We start from the raw sequence: 24,241 nt of genomic DNA on the forward strand, positions 1-24,241 counted from the left end.
AAGGAGAACTACAAACCACTGCTCAAAGAAATAAGAGAGGACACAAACAAATGGAAAAACATTCCATGCTCATGGATATGAAAAATCAATGTCATGAAAATGGCCAAACTGTCCCAAGTAATTTATAGATTCAATGCTATTCCCATCAAACTGCCATTGACATTGTTCACATAATTAGGAAAAAAAAACTATTTTAAATTTCATATGGAATCAAGGAAGACCCCGAATAGACAAGACAATCCTCATCAAAAAAAACAAACAAAAAAAAAAACAAAACTGGAGGCATCATGCTACCTGACTTCAGACTATACTACAAGGCTACAGTAACCAAAATAGCATGATACTAGTACTAAAACAGACATATAGACCAATGGAGCAGAACAGAGACCTCAAAAATAACACTACTCATCTACAACCACATGATCTTCGACAAACCTGACAAAAACAAGCAATGGGAAAAGGATCTCTTATTCAGTAAATGGTGCTGGGAAAACTGGCTAGCCATATGCAGAAAACTGAAACTGGATCCCTTCCTTACACCTTATACAAAAATTAACTCAAGGTGTATTAAAGACTTAAATATAAAACCCAAAACCATAAAGCCCTAGAAGAAAGCCTAGGAAATACCACTCAGGACATAGGCATGGGCAAATACTTCTGATTAAAATGCCAAAAGGAATTGCAAGAAAAGCCAAAATTGACAAACGAGAGCTAATTAAACTAAAGAGCTTCCAGACAGCAAAAGAAACTATCATCAGAGTGAACAGGTAATCTAAAGAAGGGGAAAAAATGTTTGCAATCTACCCATCTGACAAAGGTCTAATATCCAGAATTTACAAGGAACTTAAACATATTTACAAGAAAAAAAAAAACCCCATCAGAGAGTGGACAAAGGATCTGAACAGACACTTCTCAAAAGAAGACATTTATGCAGCCAACAAACATATGAAAAAAAAGGTCAACATAACTGATCATCAGAGAAATGCAAATCAAAACCACAATGAGATACCATTGTTTGCCAGTCAGAATGGCAATTATTAAAAATTCAGGAAACAATAGATGCTGACAAATCTGTGGAGAAATAGGAATGCTTTTACATTGTTGGTGGGAATGTAAATTAGTTCAACCATTGTGGAAGACAGTATGGTGATTCCTCAAGGATCTAGAACCAGAAAAACCATTTGACTCAGCAATCCCATTACTAGGTATATACCCAAAGGAATATAAATCATTCTACTATAAAGACACATGCACATGTATGTTTATTGCAGCACTATTTACAATAGCAAAGACATGGAACCAATCCAAGTGCCCATCAACAATAGACTGGATAAATGAAATGTGCTACATATACACTATGGAATACTATGCAGCCATAAAAAGAAATGAGATCATGTCCTTTGCAGGGACATGGATGAAGATGGAAAACATCATCTTCATCGTTCTCAGCAAACTAACACAGGAACAGAAAATCAAACACAGCATGTTCTGACTCACAAACAGAAGTTCAACGTTAAGAACACATGGGCACAGAGAGGGGAACAACACATGCCACGTCCTATTTGGGGGGTGAAGGGAAGGAACTTAGAGGACGAGTCAATAGGTACAGCAAACCACCATAGCACACGTATACCTATGTAACAAATTGCATGTTCTGCAAATGTATCCCTTTTTTTAGAAGAAGAAATAAACAAATAAATAATCTGTGACTGCCCTCCCAACTCCCATCCCAACAAAAAAAGAAAATTAGGAAGTAGATAGAGACACATTTCAGCATTTCAGCAGGTACAGTTCCTTCTTGGGCCCCCTCTTATCTCTGGTATACCCGTTTCTAACTCAATGCATACACACACACACACACACAAATAATGAGTTAGTTGTGAGAGGCACAATGTATGTGAAAGAGTTTACTTGTATTATCATAAAAACTTAAGTGGTAGGGATGTAAAATAGGACATCTTTGATGGTCAGAAATATTGGCTACTTAGGTAAAATTTGTATGCAAAAGAAAGATAACATTTTACGTTTCTTAAAAAAGAATAAGTTGAGACAACTTGCACAAATAGATACTACGGCTAATAGAAACAATTTTTATTTACTTTTCTACATGCACATTATATATCAAAGCACAAAATGTTAAAAACAATTAGTGTAGAAAAATATAAGCAAGCCAAAAGTAGTAAGTAAATTATTTACAATACATCCAAGTATAAATAATGTACTTGGTATGTATTACCAACTCTTAAATTCCATAAATAAATATTGAGTGATTATAAATATCAGTATACCAGGGAATTTATAAGGATAGATAAAACTCAATTCTACTTTCAAGGAGCTTCCAATCCAATAGGAAAAATACTAGGTTTCACCAGGTAAAATTTTCCATTCTCTACCATTTTTGTCCTACAAAATGGCAATTTTATATGGTTCATCTAATATAACAAAAATCCCAAAACCTTGTGTATGGTGCAGGCATTAAGAGAAGAGTGAAGTGCTACAATTATTCATAAGTTGGGCTTGAAGGTATAGTATTTCCAAAAATAAAATTGGAAATGTGATCACACATTTCCAGACAAGAGCATGTGTAAGGTGTAAAGAATGTTATGTTTGAAAGATGGCAATTAGAATGTTTTTGTATCAAAGAGTCAACACCTGGAACTCAAGGTTAAGGTTAGACCGTGAAGGGCCTCAAATAGTTTTGAAGCAACTTTAACTTTAATGAGAAAGTACTGAAAGCAGTGAACATTTCTGTCAGAGAAAGGCAGAGTTATGCTTGACTGTGATTAATGCAGTGTTTGGTGCTGAATGAATTTCTACAATAAAGATGGAAGTTGAGACCAATCAGAAGATTCCCACAGTAGAGATAAAGAGACCTAAAAAGATTCCGTATTAGAATGATGGAAATACAAATAAAGAAGGAAAAAAGTACAGCAAGAAAAAATGGTAGGGTAGAATCAATAGGACTGGTAACTGACAGGGCATCTAGAACAAGGGAAAGAAATGAGTAAAACAGAGATTCTGAACTGGTTGATCTTGTGGAAGAGTTGGTTTGGAAAGAAAACCAAGAAATTAAGAAGAATGTGAAATAATGTAAGGATATTCAGTCAAAGAGGTCTTCATTTCAGATTGCACATGTACACTACAATTTTTAGCCTTGAAAGTAGTTGTGAGTGCTTTAAGACAGGAATGGAAGCTAAGACCTATAATAATATTAGGAGAGGATATTATTAAAAAAAAAAAAAGCAAAGTCATATGTAGAACTCAGAGGACTTTTTGGGTGAAGAGAAGAAGAATCAATAAAGGAGAACCAAAGTGTGAACTGAGAGTTTATTATCACTTGTGGCAGACGAACACTGCAAAGACAAAGGAAAAGTCAACATTGTCAAATGGAGTTGAAGTGTCAAGTAAGATGAATCCCTCAAAATTTAGTAACTAGGAAGTCATTAGTGACTTTCAAATGAGGAGAGTGTTTCAGTATGGTCAAACCCAAAGCCAAATACAAAAGAACTAATGAGTCAGTTCCTGGGGAAAACATGAAGGAATTTGAAGAAATCAGTCAGAATGAGGTAGCAGAAAGTTTGCATAACAGCTCCAGGGCGTAAGTCAATTTTAGCCTATTTTAGCATAAAGCCACTATATGATTGTAGGCAAATTGATAGTGAAGAGGTGGGAGAATAAATTTGTGTGTATCTTAAGAAAGGAGCAGGGAGTGATTAATTAATAGGAAAAATTTTCTGAGGACAAATGAGAGTTCACCACTAGAACACAGAGGATTAACTTTGAGTACACTATTCTATTCTGAAGAAGCAGGAAAAGAGAGAGGATGAAGTTAGAGTTTGGGCATATTGGGAAAGAACTTGCAGAAATCTGTAACCATTGCTTAGCACTGCTTTCTATACTAGATTGGAATAACAACTGTTATTTTTGTGGAAGGAAAGTTTATGCAGTGTAGTCAATCTCCATATATTTAGTGAAAATATTAGTGATAATGACATGAGAAAAAAAGGTGTTTAGAGATTTGTCCTAAAGTATTTCCTATGAAGGAATAAGGCAGTTGTATATGCAAGGCTTTGTGCATTAATGAAGTTTTAATAACATGCAATTTGCCACCTGTTATAATTTATTTAAAGTTGCGCTAATATTTTATTTATATTCTTAACTTACAGTCATTGTGATAACTATAATTGCATTAGATTTATAAATATCCTTATTCTCCAAAATACAACCTGGAAAATGGTACAAATGTGGAGTCTACAAAAAAAGATGTCAAGAGACTTTATAAGACAGAGCTTTCCATTGTTAACTACTCACAATGTGTACACATGCATTAACATAATGAAAAGACTTATCCATGGGTAAAACAAAAATTTGGAGTGATATAAAGCATTGGGGTTTCCAAAGAATAGCTTGAGAAAGGCACCAAGAGTTTTTCAGGCCCAACTTTGTCCCATCATGTGAATATATTATACATTCCAAAACACATTTTTTATATTCACTGTGAGCCAAGTACTTTCCTTCTCACAGCAGAGCGTTATGACTGTATCATTATCCCCAATTTACAGATGCAGTCTCTGAGGCTCTGAGAAAATAAAAAAAATTCCCCATAGCCAACAGTTAGAAAACGATGAAGCCAGAAGTTAGACACAGGTGCATCTAATATTAAGCTCTGTGCTTTTCTCCCCCCATTCAAGGCTGTCTCCCTGAAAGGTGCAGCTGCTTTATTTGAAGACAGCACGTAATGTTTCTGAAAGAAGCTTATGATTGATGTTTGCTTTGACATTTTCTAAAAATCTTTGTAAAGTTCCATAAGGATTATCAACCTTGCTGCACCTTTGCTGAACCAAAGTTTTGTGCTTTGTTCCAAATATGGCCTAACCTCAAATACTTTATTACCTAATGTGAACACAAGTTTTATTATCTCCGCCAAAGTGTTCATGTTCAGCATAGACTTTATGATCATGGTCTTCTGACTACTTTACTTAATATATTCTTCAAGGTCATCTTCATTCTACTCTCCACTTCTTTGTTTGACATCTCTTTAATATTTGATAAGCAATAACCAGTTATATAATTTGTATATTCATCACCTGTCTAGAGTAAGTGGGATCAAAATCCACTTAATGTAAAATGCACTAAAATGAACAATTCACAAGTATCTTGGGAAGGCAGCCTGAAAGAATATCCCTGTTTTCCAAAAACAGAATTATGAATTAAGTATTTAACTTGGTCGCAAAGTAGGCAGCTTTTCTTTTGCTCAAACACATGCGCTTTTGCAAAATATAAAAATTTGGTTTGGAAATACATATGTGTATATTTTACACCATCAAGGAAATAGTCATTTAAGAAAGTATTGTAATATCTAGTGTTCCTACATATATATGTGAGGAACTGATAGCTAAGCAGGGATGTATAGATGAGAACCTGGAGGTGGAAATAACCTTTAAAAAATAAGAATAAATAAGAGAAAGTAAAGCTAAAATGCAAATATGTTAGTGCTCTGATTCCCGAAGTATCAAAAAAGTGAAATAAGAAAAAAAAAATGACTATGTGATTAAAACCCACTACCTATTATAGACTCCCATGGTCTCAACAGAAGAAATACTGATACCAGCCGGGGTGGCTCAAGCCTGTAATCCCAGCACTTTGGGAGGCCGAGATGGGCGGATCACGAGGTCAGGAGATCGAGACCATCCTGGCTAACACAGTGAAACCCCGTCTCTACTAAAAAAAATACAAAACACTAGCCGGGAGAGGTGGCGGGCGCCTGTAGTCCCAGCTACTTGGGAGGCTGAGGCAGGAGAATGGCATAAACCTGGGAGGCGGAGCTTGCAGTGAGCTGAGATCCGGCCACTGCACTCCAGCCTGGGCGACAGAGCAAGACTCTGTCTCAAAAAAAAAAAAAAAAAAAAAGAAATACTGATACCGTACTTCTTACGGCCAGAGTCATGGGCTACTCGTTGATACAAGCAGTGACAAGGACAACAAAATTAAAGAGGTAGGATAAAATTTGTATCAAATGTAAGAAATAATTTATGGATTAACAAGGAGATATTAAAAAATGATGCAGTGTACTTAGAACTATGGTTGAGAACATGAGCTTTGTAATCTCAAACTGCTCTGTTGTAAGCCTAATGCACAGCTGTAAGTTATGCAATTTCTCTGAGTTTTAACTTCTTGACCAGTTCATCCATTAAATGAGCATTATAAGGCAGTTGCAAAGACTAGCATATAAGAGCTACTTTGTGAGTGATAGCGAATTGACATTTTTAAACTTCACTTGTCCTTTCCATCAGTAACCAGGTAAATAAATGCTTTTAAGTTTGAGCCATACTGAATGAGCAGGTTGAAACTAAACTGTTTATACTTCTCAGGTATATTATTTCTCCCTGGAATTGTATCACTTGTAGTAAGATTTAGTTACATTCTAAGATGAGTTCTTGAAGAAATATACAAAAGAAAGGTATCTATATATTTTTTTTAATTAACTAATTAATTAATTTTGAGATAGAGTCTCCCTCTGTCGCCAAGCTGGGGTGCAGTGGCACCATCGTGGCTCATTGCAACCTCTGTCCCTAGGTTCAAGTGATTCTCCTGCCTCAGCCTTCTGAGTAGCTGGGATTACAAGCATGTGCCACCTCTCCCGGCTAGTGTTTTGTATTTTTTTTAGTAGAGACGGGGTTTCACTGTGTTAGCCAGGATGGTCTCGATCTCCTGACCTCGTGATCCGCCCATCTCGGCCTCCCAAAGTGCTGGGATTACAGGCTTGAGCCACCGCGCCCGGCCGGTATCAGTATTTCTTCTGTTGAGACCATGGGAGTCTGTAATAGGTAGTGGGTTTTTTGTATTTTTAGTAGAGTCAGGGTTTCGCCATGTTGGCCAGACTGGTCTCAGACTCCTGACCTCAAGTTATCCTCCCACTTCGGCACGCCGAAGGTATCAATATTTAAATGCAAAAATTATAAGACCTATTAGGACAACCAATTCGATAAGAAGAATCTATCTCCTTTTATCTATCATTAAAGACAGTGAAGAAAAACTTGAAATTATCTAGTGACTGCAAAGTGGAAAATTTGTTAGTAAATGTCGCCTTCTCCTGCTTACCAGTAGTCTAAAGGGTGAAAAAATTAAGTTGCATGGGGAAAACAAACTCTATTTTAATAAATAAATTGAATGTGCTCCAGATGAGCAGATGTATTAACTAACATTTAAAGGATTTTAAATGCCAAATTACTTTAAGCTAGATAGTTTGGGATTTCATAGAATAATTATTAAGTGGATCTGTGTGTGGATGTCTGTTTGTTTTTGTGCCAACAAGCAGACATCAATGCTTATAAGTTTTAATCACATAACCTCTTCTGTGTAGCTGCAGCTGAATGTCAGTTTATCCTTGTTAATCAAAAACTCAGCACTAAAACTTATAGATGTATGACCAGGCAGACATCCTCTTAAACAATTCTGACACTTAAGCCCTGAACTCTTCTTCAGCATTATAATCTTCCCTTCCCTGATTCTTAATATAATTCAGATTAAAAGTCACAGGGGTACTAATTTCTATTTATCTGATTTCTTTCTGTATCACAAAAAAAATCATGTTTTATTTCTGAGTCTATCAATTTTTACACTAAACAAAGAGTTTGCTGTTGCTTTCCAAAGTGTCTCACATTAGACCCAGATATTCTTAAAGGTCTTTATAAATAATCTAATTTCTCTCATTTAAAACCTGATTTTGAATTCAGATTCTTTAAGAATAAATCTTTAGCACATTGAGGAATATTGGATTTTACATTAGCCTCTTTTGTTACTGCATTGTTGTTTTCACAATCTGAAAGCCAAAGTGTAATTCACAATGGATTAGTGGCCATTATGTATCTCTTAAAAGGAAACTACATAGGTATATCTGCTAGATAATTCCACATATTCACTAAATGGCATAACTCTGTCTTATCTTTTTTAGTTTTCTCTGTTCTCCTGTGAGTTCGTTTGTTTGCAAGCAATTCATAAAGCTAAGACCTCTCTACTCTCACAAAAGAATTCAAAAATTCAGTTTGTTATTTTTCCAACAAGCAGACTAGGAGATCAGGAAATCTGAATAACCCATCATCATGTACTTGCTGGATTTTTTTCTCTCCATCACTTCTTCATTATTTATTCCTTATTTTCTTATTGAATAAAGCAGCATATAGTATCTCAGAATAAGAGAAATAAATTTTCCCATCAGCAAAGATTGGTTCTATCAAAAACTACGTGATAATGAGCACAACCACAAACTGTAAACAGAATTTTTTTTTAATGTCTATAGTACTTCACAAATTAGAAAATACTTGGTGGCACACAAACTTTTTTGTTATATTGGGTTTAAAACGTGATCGCTGTATCATAAATACTTATTTCTCACCATCATTAACTGGCAATTTGATATTTTCACAAGAAATAATGAATAACTTTTAGATGAACAATAAACAGCTACCGTAAAGTGTTTTCTGCCTCCATCCAAAGAGTTCCTCAATGAATTCAAGGATTACCTCTATACTTTGAAGTATTTGAAGTACACTCAGTTCCATTAAATTCCAAGAAGGAAGAAGTAGGACAGCGACATAACTCAGCACTTCTTGACTTTTTCTAGCACATAAGACAGTGATGCCCTGCACCTAGCCATTCTTATATTTTTCAAATACTTTCTTCAAAGTTTGAAAAACTGTCTGCCAATGACCTGAATTCACCTAACAGGCATGTTTTCTTTGGCAAATATATTATTCATCATTTAAAAATTGTAAACATATTAGCAAAATTTACATGAAATCTTTTGAAATATAGCATAACTTTCTGTTGGAGAGTAGAGAGCAAAAGGTGACTTCCCTAGTTCGATATTGACATCACCACTCCCTATTGTCTCAAACATGAATGTGATCTTTCTAGAAATGTGTACCTATTTTTTGTATTTTTTTAATTCATAGGCTTTACCTGCTCAGTTATAACTTGATTGCTTGTCCCTTACATGCAACTGAGTTTGTGATTCCTGCTCTGTTTTCACTAGAAACTATACAGAGCCCAAGATAAAGATGTATAAAATTTATTTTAAAAATGTATAAAATTTATTTCAGATCCAGATATGCTCACAGTTAGTGGAAGAAATAATTAATTACTTAAAGTACAGTAAACAGTATCAGAAATCCATGCTCAAAATCCTATGGGAATACAGAAGAGAAAGAAAAAAAAAATCCACTTATATGTTGCCTGTATGACCATTCATTGAAAAAATATTACTAAGAAAACATTTAACTTTTTTGTCAAATAAACTGACATAAAAATACGAGAAATCTATAAGGGCACCAAATTAAGGCACAGAAACAATTTTCAGGCATACAAATTACTTTGTTTCAGGACCAGAAAGGTCATGAATATATTATAAAAAGCATTGAATTCTGAGACCATTTGTCATTATTAAAATTAGTGCTCTGTCAACACAAAATCTAGCTTTCAGCAATTATTTGTTACAGCAGCTGTTTGTTGAGTTACTGTGTCCAAATATTCTAGGAGATCCAGCAGCAGTGAATGGACAATGCTTTTTAATCTATAATAGCAGACTATAATCTGTAATGGTAGACTGTCAGCATGTGACACATGTTCAACACTCAAATCTCAAAGAACTTGTGTGACAGATAACCAAGGATGGAGATGTTTTAGTACTGGGAAATGGACAGTTGACAGGAACACTTTTGTTCACAATGCTATTCATGTATTTAAAAATATAGACTGTTGGCATACAGATCAGATTTTGACAACTCGGAAATTATAGGACATTTTGCTAGTATAATAAAAAGACTGAGACTAGCAAAACACATATTTATATCAGCATACGAGACAGTAGAAAAGAGGAAAAAGGCAGACAGGAGGGAAATACAGAAGAAAACAATTTTAGTTTCTCAGATCGTCTTATATATAAAGTGCAAAACCACTCTGAGCTTACTATCTCAAAATAGGGTCGGCCTCCAAACCAAATTCGTTTTAGCCGCCTGGTTCACTTTAATCAGAAATTTAATACCTCTATTTTTAAACATCATGATATGTATTTTGATAGTGTCGATCATGTATTTCAAAAAATGATTTATTCTAACATGCTTCATTTAGCATAAGCCGCAGAACCATTCATATGCTTTCTATGACTTCTTTACTAAAAGGCAATAAAGACAAAAAATGCACTTTCAAATGAGAAATTAATACTTTTAAAAATTAATTCAAGTCAACATTAGAACTAAATATTGGTGTAACCTTTCTTAAAACAAGTTTTAACATAGATATAAGCATTATTTCTGTTGAGATGTTTAGACAAAACATTTTTAAAGGTGCTACATCACTGTGGAGACTTAAAGAACTATTATTAGAACGTATATGGTATATAAGTTTGTTGAGAACTCTCACGTGTGCTACATTGAACCCTACTTCCTCTAAAGTAGGGAATTTTGTAAGATCCCTTAGCCAGAATTTATAATTCTCTAGCAGTTTTCAGTTATAAGAAGATTATAGATGTTTCAAGCTAAAAACTGCAATTATAAACACAAATAAAGTTTTTTATTCTCCTCCCAGTGCTATCTCTTCCTGCCTCCCCAGCAGCTTGGAGTTGGTATGTGTGCACACATGCATGTGTGAATAAGTGTGCAAGTTAGTGTGTTCAAGTTCGATATGAGAGCATAATAATGTGTGTATGAACAGATGAGTGAGTGCGCAAAGTCCAGCGTCAGCTCTGGGCAGCAAATGTACTCATTATCATAATAATCTTTCTCATTATAAGTGGGGTTTTCTAAAATTAGTATAAGCACCCTGGCATTCTTTTGATCAATGTGAGCATGGCATGACTTTCTCTAACTCTTGACTTCTAATTCATATGAGTCTTTATTTTGTAGGGAGTGTCTTGCAGACCAGGGGTCCCCAACCCTGTAGGTGAGTGGGGGGCGAACTAGCACTACAACCTGAAATATGCCTCCTGTCAGATCAGTGGTGGCATTAGATTCTCATAGGAGCATGAACCCTATTGGGAACAGAGCATGCAAGGGATCTAGGTTGCGGGCTCCTTATGAGAATCTAATGCCTGCCGATTATCTAAGGTGAAACAGTTTCATCCGAAACCACTCCCTACTTCCCCCTACTCTAACCATCCATGAAAAAGTTGTCAAAATTGTCTTCTTGGTCCTTGGTGTCAAAAAAGTTGGGGACAACTCTTATAGACATCAAATATCTGGATCTTGTTTGTTTTCTTAACTTATGTATTTAGACAGTTTATGATTAAAGTGATTATTGATACCATTGAATTATTTATACCAGTTGTATCTGTTTTCTACTTTTTGCATTTGCTCTTGCTCTTTCTGTTTTGACATTTCTGGTTTTAATTGAACGTTTTATAGAATTCCATTTTATCTCTTCTTTTAGCACATCAATTATATATTATTTTAATCTTTCTAGTGATTGCCCAGAGTTGACAATATACATTTTAAACTAACCTAGACAACTTTAAACTAACAGTATACTGTTTCCCAGATAGTGCTGTAGTGCAGGTCCCTTATAACTCAGGATCCCCAATGCTTCCTTGTCATTTCTTAGGCCATTTCTGTTAATCATTTTACTTACGTGTATGCTATACTCACCCAATGCATTACTTTTATTGCTGTATACAGTCATCTTTTAGATTAAGAATAAAAATATAATTTTACCTTTATTCCTTTAAACACATTTTCTTTCTTTATGTTGATTTAAGTTTCTGAACTGTATCATTTTTCTCTGCCTAAAAAGCTTTATCTGACTTTTCTTTTTTCAGGGCAAGTCCACTGACAAAGAAATTCCTGTTTTTTGTTTGTCTATGAGTATTTATTTCTCATTCTCTTTTGAATAATAACTTTGTTGGATATAGAATTCCAGATTGGTAGTTTTTAGCTTTTAACATTTTAAATATTTTATTCCACTCTCTTATTGCTTGCATGGTTTCATATGAAAAATTCCCTGTAATTCTTGTCCTTGTGTGTCAATAGGTAATGTTTCTTTTTCCTCTGGCTTTCTAGGTGTGTTTTTGTTTGTTTATTTGTTTGTTTTTGTATGTTTGTTTGGTACTTATCCTGCTTGGTGTTCCCTGAGCTTCCTGGATTTGTGATATGCTTTATGTCATTAATTTTAGAATATTTTCAGCTGTCATTACTTTAAATTTTCTCCTGCTCCACTCTCTTTTTTCCTATTCTGGCATTACAGCTATATTACAACTTTTGATATTGCCCCTTACTTCTTGTATGTTTATTTCTGTGGTCTTCTTCATTATTTTTTTTTCTCTTTGTACTTTAGTTTGGGAAGTTTCTCTTTACCTCTCTTCAAACTCACTAATTTGTTCCCTGGCCATGTTGAGTCTATTTGTTAATAACTGACTGACTACTTAACACCAGTTCACTAAGTATATGTCCAGTGTGGCTGACACTCAAATGCTGCACTTCTCAGGGAGGCCTATGTGGTTCTTCAGGAATCATAGCAGTAATGTTTTCTACCCATATCCTATCGCACAAGTATACTCAACTCTTTTTGCCCCCTTAAGGCCCACATGTCATAAAGCCTCTTACTCATTGAGATCGCTTGCTTTGAGGGGAGTCTTCTTGCTTGAAATTATGTGCAAAATAACTCGAGTGGATATACTTTCCCTAGTGTCACCCTGATCCACAAGAAATTCATGTGTTTTTTTCATGAAAAGCTAAGTTTGATCCAGAGGAAAACTTAAAAAAAAAATCCTTCTAAATTATTAATAGGAGAGGGAAGAGAGGAAACGTGTGAGAAAATTTTGATCTTTTTTTTTTTCTTCTTTTAAAACAACACACTGCATATCCCTTCCTTCATTGTTGTCACTTATCAGAATACTCCCTTGACATTTGAGGGAGCAGAAAGTATATGAGTTTTGTAGAATTAAAGAAAAATGTCTAAGTAATTGTCAATGCTTCCTAATGCACTTTGGTAGAAACTTTAAAATGTACACTTCAATATGTAAACATATTTTTAGTCTGATCTACTTGTAGTCATACTGAGTTGTTTAAAATATTATAAAAATATATTTTGGAAGATTGAAACTGTTACTAACGTAAAGAAAGCACATTGGGAGATCATTTCAATCCGTGTCTTCTAATCATTACAAACATGTCTCTTTTGCCACTGCTCTTTGATTCCATTTATTTGGCAAATACTCAAGGCTAGAATAATTCAGCTGTCTGTTTCCTCCAGACCTATAACTGGCTTCTCATTGGTGTACTGCTGGAGAATAGCATGCAGATTAGAGGCTGTATAAATTTATATGGGCTCATCTGGACCCTCAGAGCAGCCGCAGCATGTTTCTGTCCTCCCTTGTTAGCTCACTGTGTGGTTCCTGGTAGTCACTATTTTGAGCTTTCTGTTCCTCTCAATCTTTTGTTTCGTTCATCACTTTATTGTTCTCTATTTAGATGAAATTACTGCAGTTTCTATCCAGTCACCTAAGCCAGAAACCTGAGTATCCCTTTGATCTTTCCTTTTTTTTCATCCCTGACATGAAATCAAATACAGATCATTGGAGATTCAATATCTTAACATATTTCGAATCTGTTTAATTTCCCTCCTTTCCCATTGTCACTGTTCAATTAGTGATCACTTCTCAATTATACACCTACAGCAACCTTCTAAATGACTCCCCACCTCCAGTCTTCACTCTTCTTCATAAGACAGTCAAGATCTAAGAATTTGTAAAATCCATATCTGACTATGATCCCTCCCTACTCAAAATCCTTCAATGGTTCCTTATTGCTGTTAGGATTAAAGTCCAAGCCCTCAACAGTTTAAAAGATTTATATGAGCTTGTCTCTTTCTTTTCCTTTCATGAACCACATTGTATAACTTTTAGTTTCTAGAAGGCACTGTGTTGCCAATTGCTTTTCACTATGCGTTTCTGTCTAATACATAGTCTCAGCCACACTCCTACTCCAACCCACCATCTCACTTTAAGTTTCTCTGCTCTTCCTTGAGACTTTAGTTCCCATGTTTCTGTTTCAAGAAGACCTCTGCAAGTCTTAGATCAGTGCCCTGCCCCAAGCAGCTGTGTGATATTATAAAACAATAGAATTTCCATTTCACATTGTATCATAATCTGCTGTTCTCTTTTTTATATTCCCATTTGACCCTAAGCATCTTTAGGCAAAACTATGGATAATTTATTTAGTATTATATCTCTAGTTTCTTATATACTGTCAGGCACCTATTAAGCATTTAATAAATGTTTCTCAATTGGTTGATTGCTTGAATAACTAAATGTGACATTATTTTCTTCACTGAAAACTGTTGAACTCTATTTGAGGCTGTCAGTGAAGCTTACACTGATTACTAATGGACATGTTTTCTCCACCCCGTGGCTGAACTGCCCATGATTATTCCTGGGGTTATGAATTTGCACTTCAGTGACTTTTATGTGGCATCATTGCAACATGGTTGAAAGGGAGATTTAATCTCTTAAAAACAGTAATGGTAAATAACTCAGATGGAAAGCAGCTTTGGTTGTCTCCCATCATATAAAATTGGGAGATCTTTGTTGAAAATCAGGGTATTCTAAAATGCAGTTGCCAGGACATCTAAAATCCCAGTTCTGACTTGCCTACTAAAAGAAAACAAAACACAAATATATGCAACAACTATATGGTTGTGAGCATGTGTTGCCTTTTAATGACTAAGACTTTATTAATGTACAAGAAAAATGGAGAGTAAAGCGTCTGCTCACTGAAATGTAGCAGGAGCCTTCTGTTCTCAGTTAGAACAGCTGCCCTATTTACTGCTGCTTTGACAAAGTCACTGCCCAACTTCTCTATTCAGGAAGATCGGTGTTTACACCCTAGCCGGTCTTGAATCAAAACAGTTCTGATTTGTTAATAATGCACTAACCAAATATTATGATGGGAAAACTGGGACACTGGTAAATAATCAGATGCAGAATGGAACTTCAGTTGCATTTAGTCTGATAATGGAAATGGAAAACACAAATAAAAAATGTAATTTAACAATTCATTGTATCCTGTTAAATGCCAGCTGTTTTCAGGGTTTTAGGATAGTGTTTTGTTTTTCCCCTCGTGTTTTCAGACCTTGGGGAATAATTGGAAAGCAATTAAATTACTCCATATTTTCTGCTGGCAAAGAAGTGTATGTTATCAAGGATTTATTTGTTCATTCAACAAATATTTTTTGCATACCTATTATATGCCAGGTATTTTACTATGCATTGAAGATACAGCAGTAAACAACAGCACCAGAGTTCCTGTATTCAAGGAGATTAAAATGTAACGTGAGACTGAGAGAATAGCCGATAAATACCCAAACAAATACATAATATGTCAGGTAGTGAGTAGCCTGAAGGGCAAGGGAATGGGGAAGACGTATGGGGGTGCTCTTTGATTTAGGTGTGTAGAGGAGGGGCAAAACAAGGCATCACCTCATCATACAACCCTTGAGTAGGGTCTGCTTCTCAAATCTACTAATTGAACTTTTAAAAATGAAACAAAGGATTCCATTTAACAATCTCTTCCTATATTGATTTCTAACTGCAGCTGTCAGAGGTGATTCTGATGGATAAAACTTGCATGTATTAGGATTAAGTTTTAGTGTCTTATTACACAGCCTGGGGACTATAGCGAATAATAATGAATATTATACTTCAAAATAGCTAAAAGAGGATTTTAAATGTACTAATCACAAAGAAAGGTAAATATTTGAGGTAATGAATATGCTAATTAGCTTGATTTGATAATTCCACAATGATGTATCAAAACTTCACATTGTACTTCATAAATATACACAATTATTATTTATCAATTAAAAATGAAATAAAACTTAAAAATAACACAAAGACTACAAAAGAGTTTCATTTATTAGGTATCAAAGTTAGTCATTTTCACTCTGGTATACATGTATCCAAAATTTTCTGGTTTAACCAGAAATTATATCATCATAGGCCTTGGTATATACGAATGACAGCAGAGGAACAAAGAAACACTGGTTTTGCTTACAAAATATATTATCTATTAGATATATATAAAATAAGTTACATTATATTTGATACATTAATTATTCTAAATTTATTTTAACTGAATATCCATGGTGATAATATACAATGTTTTTCATTTTATAAAATGTTTTGGCATACCTCAACTCATTTGGGCATCACAACAAACCTGTAAACTAAATTATTGTTTTCATTTAGCCATAGAGATGTCTGAGATTCAGAGAAGTTAATTGATACAGTAATGAAGAGCCAGTTCTCAGGTGTAGGCATTCTAAGTCCAAATTTCATGTTTGTATTGTTCCATTGTGTGCAAATCAAAACAATATGAATATTATAGCAGTCTGATTTTTTTTATATTTTCAGATTTACGAAATACAAACTTCTGGAATATTTTAATCAATATCCTTTTTTATTTTTTAACTCTTTCATTACTATTATTTTCTTCACGAAGCCCGCTCCAAATTAATAACCAAAAACTTAGTTTCTCACACACCCAAAAAAAGATTTCCTTTTAACAGTCAAGGATATGGGATGTTACAACATCAACTAGGAATAATGATTAATTATAAATGCTTGTGATGATGCACATCTTATATGAAACCACAATGAAAGTCACATGGAGCAATAGAGCTCCTGTGCTTAGGGAAGTAGCCTGAGTGGAAAGATCAATAACTGAAGTTTATTGTAAGTGGAGATTTAAAGACATGAACTAAACAATTCTTAGTAGCTTAACCTTTTTACTGCTCATCTGACCTACACGTGGTGAGATGTGTTTGATTCTGGAGCTTTTCTTCGCTTCCTTTTCTCCCTTCCTTTTTCCTTTCATTTCTTTTTTTCTCTTTCTTTCTTTCTTTCTTTCTCTCTCTCTCTCTCTTTCTTTCTTTCTTTCTTTCTTTCTTTCTTTCTTTCTTTCTTTCTTTCTTTCTTTCTTTCTTTCTTTCTTTCTTCTTGCTTTTCTCTTATTCCTTTCTTTCTTTCTTTCTTCCATTTTCTTTCCTTCTTTATTTTTTCTTTTTCCTCTCCTCTTTCTCTTACTTCTCATTTTGTTTGTTTGTTTGTTTGTTTGTTTGTTTGTTTTTTGAGACAGAGTCTTGCTGTCACCCAGGCTGCAATGCAGTGGCGTGATCTCGGCTCACTGCAACCTCTGCCTCCAGCGTTCAAGCGATTCTTCTGCCTCAGCCTCCTGAGTAGCTGGGACTGCAGGCACCCACTACCATGCCTGGCTACTTTTTGTATTTTTCGTAGAGACGGGGTTTCACCGTGTTGGCCAGGGTGGTCTCGAACTCCTGACCTTGGGTGATCTGCCAGCCTCAGCCTCCCAAAGTGCTGGGATTACAAGCGTGAGTCACTGCACCTGGCCTATTTCTCCTAAATGTAGTTCTTAGAGGAATAAATCTTGAAACACTAAATTAATAAAGTGTATCTCTTTGAAATTGGAAGATCAGAGTTACTTTTTATTTTTAGAACACATTTCTTAGTGGAAATCTATTATTATGTTCCATTGTGAAAAAGCTTGGCATCTGCTTTTAGTGCTGCAAGAGAATTAAAATATTTCCAAGTGAAACAATCATTTCTTTCTTCAGTACTTGTTATCTTGAAGTGTCTAGAGTCAGTAATCAGCTGAAATGTATGTGTGTGCATAGATATACATATTGAAATATCAAATTTTATTTTCATTTCCAAAAAAGTAAAAATATGTAAGTGATATTTTAGATTTAATCCATTCTAGGAAAAGCTTATGAAGAAATATCATTAGTTGCAATATAGAGTTGTTATAAATAAAATTTACCAGGTAAATAAAATAATAGAAGATGAAACAGAAAATAGATGGAAGTTTGATGAATTTGTCACCAAAGTTCTGGGAGAACCATGGAATAAGAAAGAATTCTGATTCTAAATTCCTATGCCCAGCTTTGCACACACACATGTGTGTGTGTCTTAATAACACTTAATGTAAGAACTATTCTCTTAACAAATTATTAAGTGTGCAATCTGCTTGTTGACTACTTTGAATGCCGGATTTGCTAGAATTCCCTATATAACCTCAGATAGGCCACCTGAAACCCTTGATCCTCATTTCCTTTTCTCATAAATAAGATAGTTTCTTAGTTCCTAGTAACACAACAAAAGTGCACATAAAACCACTTTGTAAAGTTATATAAGTAAATTAACATTAACATTCAACAACATAATATGTTAAGATCAATCATTAATCAATGATTCATTGGAGTGTTTCGTTTTTTAAAAAACGAAGTGATGTATCCAAATAGTAGACTACAAGCTGAGAGCCATTTTTAGATTGAGCGAAAGATTAATATAGTTATATTAGGTTTGTACAAACTTTCCTTACTTTTGATATCTAAGAACATAGATGTTAACGTTTACCAAGTTATTAGTTGCCCAGGCCTGAAGTGTTGCCTAAGACTGGGTTGCCTACAATTATTACCAATAGTTATGTGTGTTTAAATCAAGAAGTGTTATTGGCACTCATATTAGTAATGCTAAGCCTAGTCTGACTCTTAATATCCCTTGTGTGGTTCCAGACTATTTTTAGAATAAAATAAAGACACAAAATTACCTTTTATAAGAAAAATATGAGCACAATGCCAAAGCCCATCAGATGAGCCATCAGGGATGTATTTCCCTATATTCCATCTACCTTCACATTTTATGAGAACTAAAAGCATAATCAATAATTTAACAAGCTAATGGACATATTTTTAAACACAATTGAACTATTCTGAAAAGCAGCACGCTGTCAAAGCCACAGAAGCAAAAATGGAAACTGCCTGCTAATATTTAATACCTATCTTGAAAAATACTGTGCTGCAGCATGAGCACAAAGCAAGCTGCCCTAAAACAGGGTGCCTCTCTCCTTGCTCTGCAAAGCAGCTATCCAACAGCTCTGCAAAGCTGTTGTTTCCTTCTGTGTTTGTGATTGTGCATTTTTTTTCCTAGGAACCAAATATCTGTAAATGATTTGACTTTTAAAGGCACTGTAAGGCACAGGACTAAATACCCAAATATTCAATGTGTACTTTCACTAAAAATGTATGCTCTAAAAATGATTTTTAATTCCAATTTAAAAATACTGTATAATATATTCTGGCTACTGATATTCGTGATCATACAGTTTACAATACCATTCTATTTGTCACACAAGTAGCAAAAGCAAGGAAACTCTTCTGGTCTTGGCAGTGAAAATATTCTAACTCAACTTGGAGAGTAATGCTTCATTCTGTGGATAAAATAAGACCTTTCACTTTTATTTTGATCTTCCCTTTTTTCTTCTCTTCTTATATTTTGGATATTGGCAGCCTCATAAGACAAAAAAAAAATGTTAAAAAGAACAATTAATTGTATAATTTTTAATTAAACACTCAGGGGGATAACCAGTTGCCTAATTTATTTACCACCATTCCATTTGTCCTATGACAGTGTGTTTACCCACAGTTAAGGATTATCCATAAAGTTCAATTATATTTACTCAATTTCCTATCATCAAGATTTATACATTATAATACATAAAGCTTCCTTTTTCCTTGAACTTTAGATACATCATTAAATAGATTTATTTCATAGGTAATGTCTTCCCAAATTTTGAATATATGTATTGTATCTGACAATCAGGTTATGAAAAACTGCTTATATTTCTAATGAATAGACTATGAACGTGCCCATAAGCTTGCTTGTATATTTTTACAACAGATACGAAAGTTTAGACTTGTTTTATGTTTGGTTATAATGAAGTTGAGAGCCTTGAGAGTTGAGGGAGAAACAGAGGTAGAAGTGCCAACAACAAGATAAAGGCAGTCCAGAGTGCTTGATGACAGAAGCAATGGCACCCAGACCTCGGTGCCCTCTTGGAAAGCCTGCTGCAATGGGCCTACTGAAATTAGCACTTACTGAACATCTTATTCTCCAATGCGTCCATTGAACAAGATGTCCTTTCCTGTCCTTTTCATATGAAAGATGAAGCTCTGCTTGTTTGAATCAATGCATATCTCTGAGCGGCAATATTTCAAGGTTCAGTAGGCTGTATATTTAAACCATTTTTATCCATGTAGTACTGTCATACTTTCCGCAGATGATACTTTTGGGAGTACACTATTGAAACAGATTATTTTTAATATGCAATAAGAAAATAATCAAAATAAATATATAAAAAAACAAAATAGACAGTAAAAAATAGTAGCAACGTAAGTCTGTGAAAAATTATTTGCTATCTCATTCCACATGTCTTTTGAATTCTCTTATTTATGCCTCAACAACATCCATTTTTAATTTGTCTTATACACTTACACTCTCTGAAATAGGTTTTATTTTGTTTGTTTAAAGAAGCCATTTGCCCAGAAATGCTAAAACTCTTAAAATGCTCTGTCTGCACAATAGGTGATTTTAGCAAGCCAGATATGCACAGTTGAGCTGTGCTTGCAGAATTGTTTTTCTTAAAGTGCAACCAATTGACCATATACCAGCACTAATTTGTTTCTAACCAGTAAGGCATGTGCACATGTTGTCCCATACAACAGTGATTGCAACCAATATGGACAGGGTGCTTGTTTTTATTCTCAGTAAAGGAAAATTTAAATGCAGCAGCATGCCTCAGCTTAGAACCACATATCTCCAGACTCTGCTTTCTTTCAAAGACAGATTTTCCATTTGCCAACTAACAAAATTTAAGATTTTTTTTTTTTTTTTTTTTTTTTTTTTTTTTTTTTTTTTTGTCATCAAACAAAGCTTATCCTCCTAAGAATGTTCTGGAAAAATGACTTAAAATCACTCTGCTACAAAAATCTTTTAAAAGTCTATATTAATACCCTAACAAAATGATAATATACATCTGCGTATGATATAAAAATACTCTTTACGATACTCTCAAAGTAATATTCTTATTTATAATTTTGTCAGACTTTAGACTCTCACAGGTGCCTTACAATTCCTTCTTAAAATAACAATGCTAAGAGGGCAGGTGGTAGATTTCTAGGACATTATTATATTTCTTCAGGCATTTAGCTGGCAGCCTGGTTTTCATACTATTTTCAGTCCTGGGAAACCATAATTATCCTGAAGCATGCTACTTACACTGTCTTATTTCTTAATTACAGCAGTGACATGAGATAAATGCATACTTAATGGGATCAAATGCATATTATTTTGTGGTGATTATCAAGGAGATCTCATGACAACAGTGGCAATTATATGGTCATCAACTACTGATACCATGCTATGTTACAGAAACTCTGTAACTAAGTCCCGCCAAGAGGGAACTTTCTATTTGAGATAAAAGAATTTAAGGGTGAGAGATTGGCCAATTTGACATTGGATAGTGTTATGTTTATATAATTTATCTAGGTAGAAATTTAAGTTAAACCCCTAAATATTAGTTGATACAATGATTTTACTTGAGCTTCACATGGAATCATTTAAAATTTTTAAATGTTTTAAATTTTACTTGAGATTCCATATGAATCTCAATTAAAATCATTGTCAACTAATATTTAGAGGTTTAACTTAAATGTAAAGGGATTAAGAGGCTTAACTTAAGGGGTTAACTTAAATTTCTACCTAGATAAATTAAATAAATAATATTTTTTAAATATCTATTGTCTTTTTTGATGATTCAAATAAAATATTTGAATATATTCCAAGGATAAAAAATGGACTAGAAATATGATAGCAGTGATATTGTCTTCAAAGATAAATTTGCAGTCTATTAGTAATATTCTTCTCAGATGCTATAATTCACTGTCTTAAAAGATTTCATTTAAGGTTTCAAAAATTTTTTTTTCATTCCAATGTAAAAAGAAAAATAAAAACTTTAAGCTGCCAAGATAATACTTACATAGTTTTATACTGCCTTCTATAAAAATATGTTCTTTGTCTTGCTTTTTTGTTGTTGTTGAAAAGGGCAAAAGGAAAAAATGATGGATGTCAAACTCAATGTATATACATGTTTTGGCGAAAGTTTCAGCTACATGTCAGAATTGGGAATCTGGCTGCCTGGGTTTAAATTCCTACTCTGCCACTGACTAGATGTAGAACTTGAACAAGTTGCTTAACTGCTCTGTGCTTCATTTTCTTCATCTGTAAAAGGAGGCAATAGCAGTAGTTACCTGTAACAGCGTTGAGAGGATTTAATTATTTCATCTATGTGAAGGGCTTGTAATCCTGCTTAGTACGTAGTAAGCAAGCACTATATGAATTTTAGCTATGATTTTATGTAAGTTAGGGACATTAAAGCCACATTCTCTTCTCTACCTTCAACCATGAAGAGGTGTGACTTTGATCATTTTAACAGGTTTCCTTCAGGTATTTTTTTCAGTATTCTAGTATGACACATAATAGAGAATGTGTTTTCTACAATAAAAAGGGCATTCAAACAATGAATTGATATCTATCAGATTGGTCTGTGTAATATTGATCAGTGACATATATGCCTGTATTTGTTTAAATGATTCCATATGAATCTCAAGTAAGACCATTTTATCAACTAACGTTTAGGTGTCTTTAACGCATAGAGGGGTTTTAACTTACAGTGCCTTGCCAGAGTAGATTTTCTAAATTCTGGTACAAGGTAATGCTTCTATTATTTTTTAAGATAAAAAACCTCCTCTTTAGACATTTACAATTATCCAGTGACATATTAGATCATGGGAACAGAAGGTCTGCGTATAGTCTTTATTGCATGGCTAATATCTAACCAGGTGTCAATAAAATTAACATTGGAATAGTTCTGCAAACCCATTTTATTTCCAAATAACCATACCAAGAAACATAAACCCTTAAAAAAAGTGTCAGCAAGTTTTCATACAAAATATTAGCCATGAGACACTTGACTTTTCTTCTATATTATTTTTCTGTTCAGCTTCAGATGTTACATTTGTTCTAATATTATTATTTATAACCTTATTTTAACCTTGCATTTCTAATAAAGTTAATAAATTATTTCATTATAATATTTGGGTTGTTATAAAACATTTACAATATAGATCAATACAGTAAATAGTAAAATGAATTTTTAAGATAATTAAATTTGAAAATATTATGAAATTGAGGAACAAATACAAAATTATGCTTGTCACAAAGTAATGAACTCTCTTTTTTATGAGTAGCATGAACAATCTCTGCAATTTAAATCAGAATTTTGCAATTTCTCTTTTATTTAGTATTTTTAAAAATCCCTGCTGCAATGCCTAATTAACTAAATATTAGATAATGTTTGTAATAACATTTGAATTTTTAGTTGCTCTTTCAATACCAAGTAATCTAATTTCACTTTTTCTTTGTCTGTGATACACAAAAGAACAACACTGAAATGCCATGATATTTTTAGGGTTAATATTGGGGTATGAAAAGTTGTAAAAGGATTAATGAATGGGGAAGAGTTTCTGGCTAAATGCAATCAGTTTCTGTGCAAACATTTACAGTCTCTACTGCAATAAAATTTGTTTAATAAGACCACAAAGAAACACGTTTTCTTGAGTCTGATTCTATTTCAACCTGTACACATATCTACACCAGAAAAGTTCTGGAAAATTTGTTTAATTTAAGAACTGGTCTAATATTAGTTCTTCACTGGTCTGAAAGTTACTAGATTGAATTTGATGGTATTTGTTCCACAATAAGCAAAAGTGAGATGCAAAGTAACACTATACTTCTGAAGAACAGTGAGGAAATGACACTCTCAATTTCAATTTTAATTTTAAAAGTGAGTTTAAGTGTTATTTTGTGATTAAAATTAAATGTGTGGCTTTCCACTTAAAAAGATCATTGTACTTCTTGTGAAATTCCAAAGTGAGGCGAAGTGCTGCCTGGGGCTTGTACTGCTACTTTTGAGCTTAAGCATATGATATTTTTGTGGTCATTTTTATTTATCTTTCAGATCAGCATTTTCATGACCCATTTATCAAACTATGGAAATGACCGCCTAGGGTTGTATACCTTTGTGAACTTGGCCAACTTTGTGCAGAGCTGGACCAACCTGAAATTGCAAACTCTGCCTCCAGTGCAGCTGGCCCACAAGTATTTTGAGCTCTTCCCTGAGCAGAAAGACCCTCTATGGCAGGTAACATTTAACATTCTCTCCTGGGGTGGAAGGAAAGAAACTAGCAATTTGTGAATGTATAATTTGTGTTAAGAACTCTGCTGGACATATTAAAACTGGAATTTAACTGCAAATCCTCTTTTATACAATAGTTTTAT

General features: G+C 34.0%; 1 protein-coding gene across 1 annotated transcript in view; it reads left to right on the top strand.

Moving 5' to 3' along the window:
• Positions 1 to 24,241, top strand: part of NDST4 (N-deacetylase/N-sulfotransferase (heparan glucosaminyl) 4) — a 312,690-nt gene that overhangs the window by 246,589 nt on the left and 41,860 nt on the right. The window contains exon 7 of the mRNA XM_011999457.1: positions 23,922 to 24,104. Coding sequence (XP_011854847.1) covers positions 23,922 to 24,104 — 183 coding nt within the window. The remainder of the gene's footprint in view (positions 1 to 23,921; positions 24,105 to 24,241) is intronic.

The sequence above is a fragment of the Mandrillus leucophaeus genome, unplaced genomic scaffold (genome assembly GCF_000951045.1).
Source record: "Mandrillus leucophaeus isolate KB7577 unplaced genomic scaffold, Mleu.le_1.0 Scaffold594, whole genome shotgun sequence".
Classification (NCBI taxonomy): Eukaryota; Metazoa; Chordata; class Mammalia; order Primates; family Cercopithecidae; genus Mandrillus; species Mandrillus leucophaeus.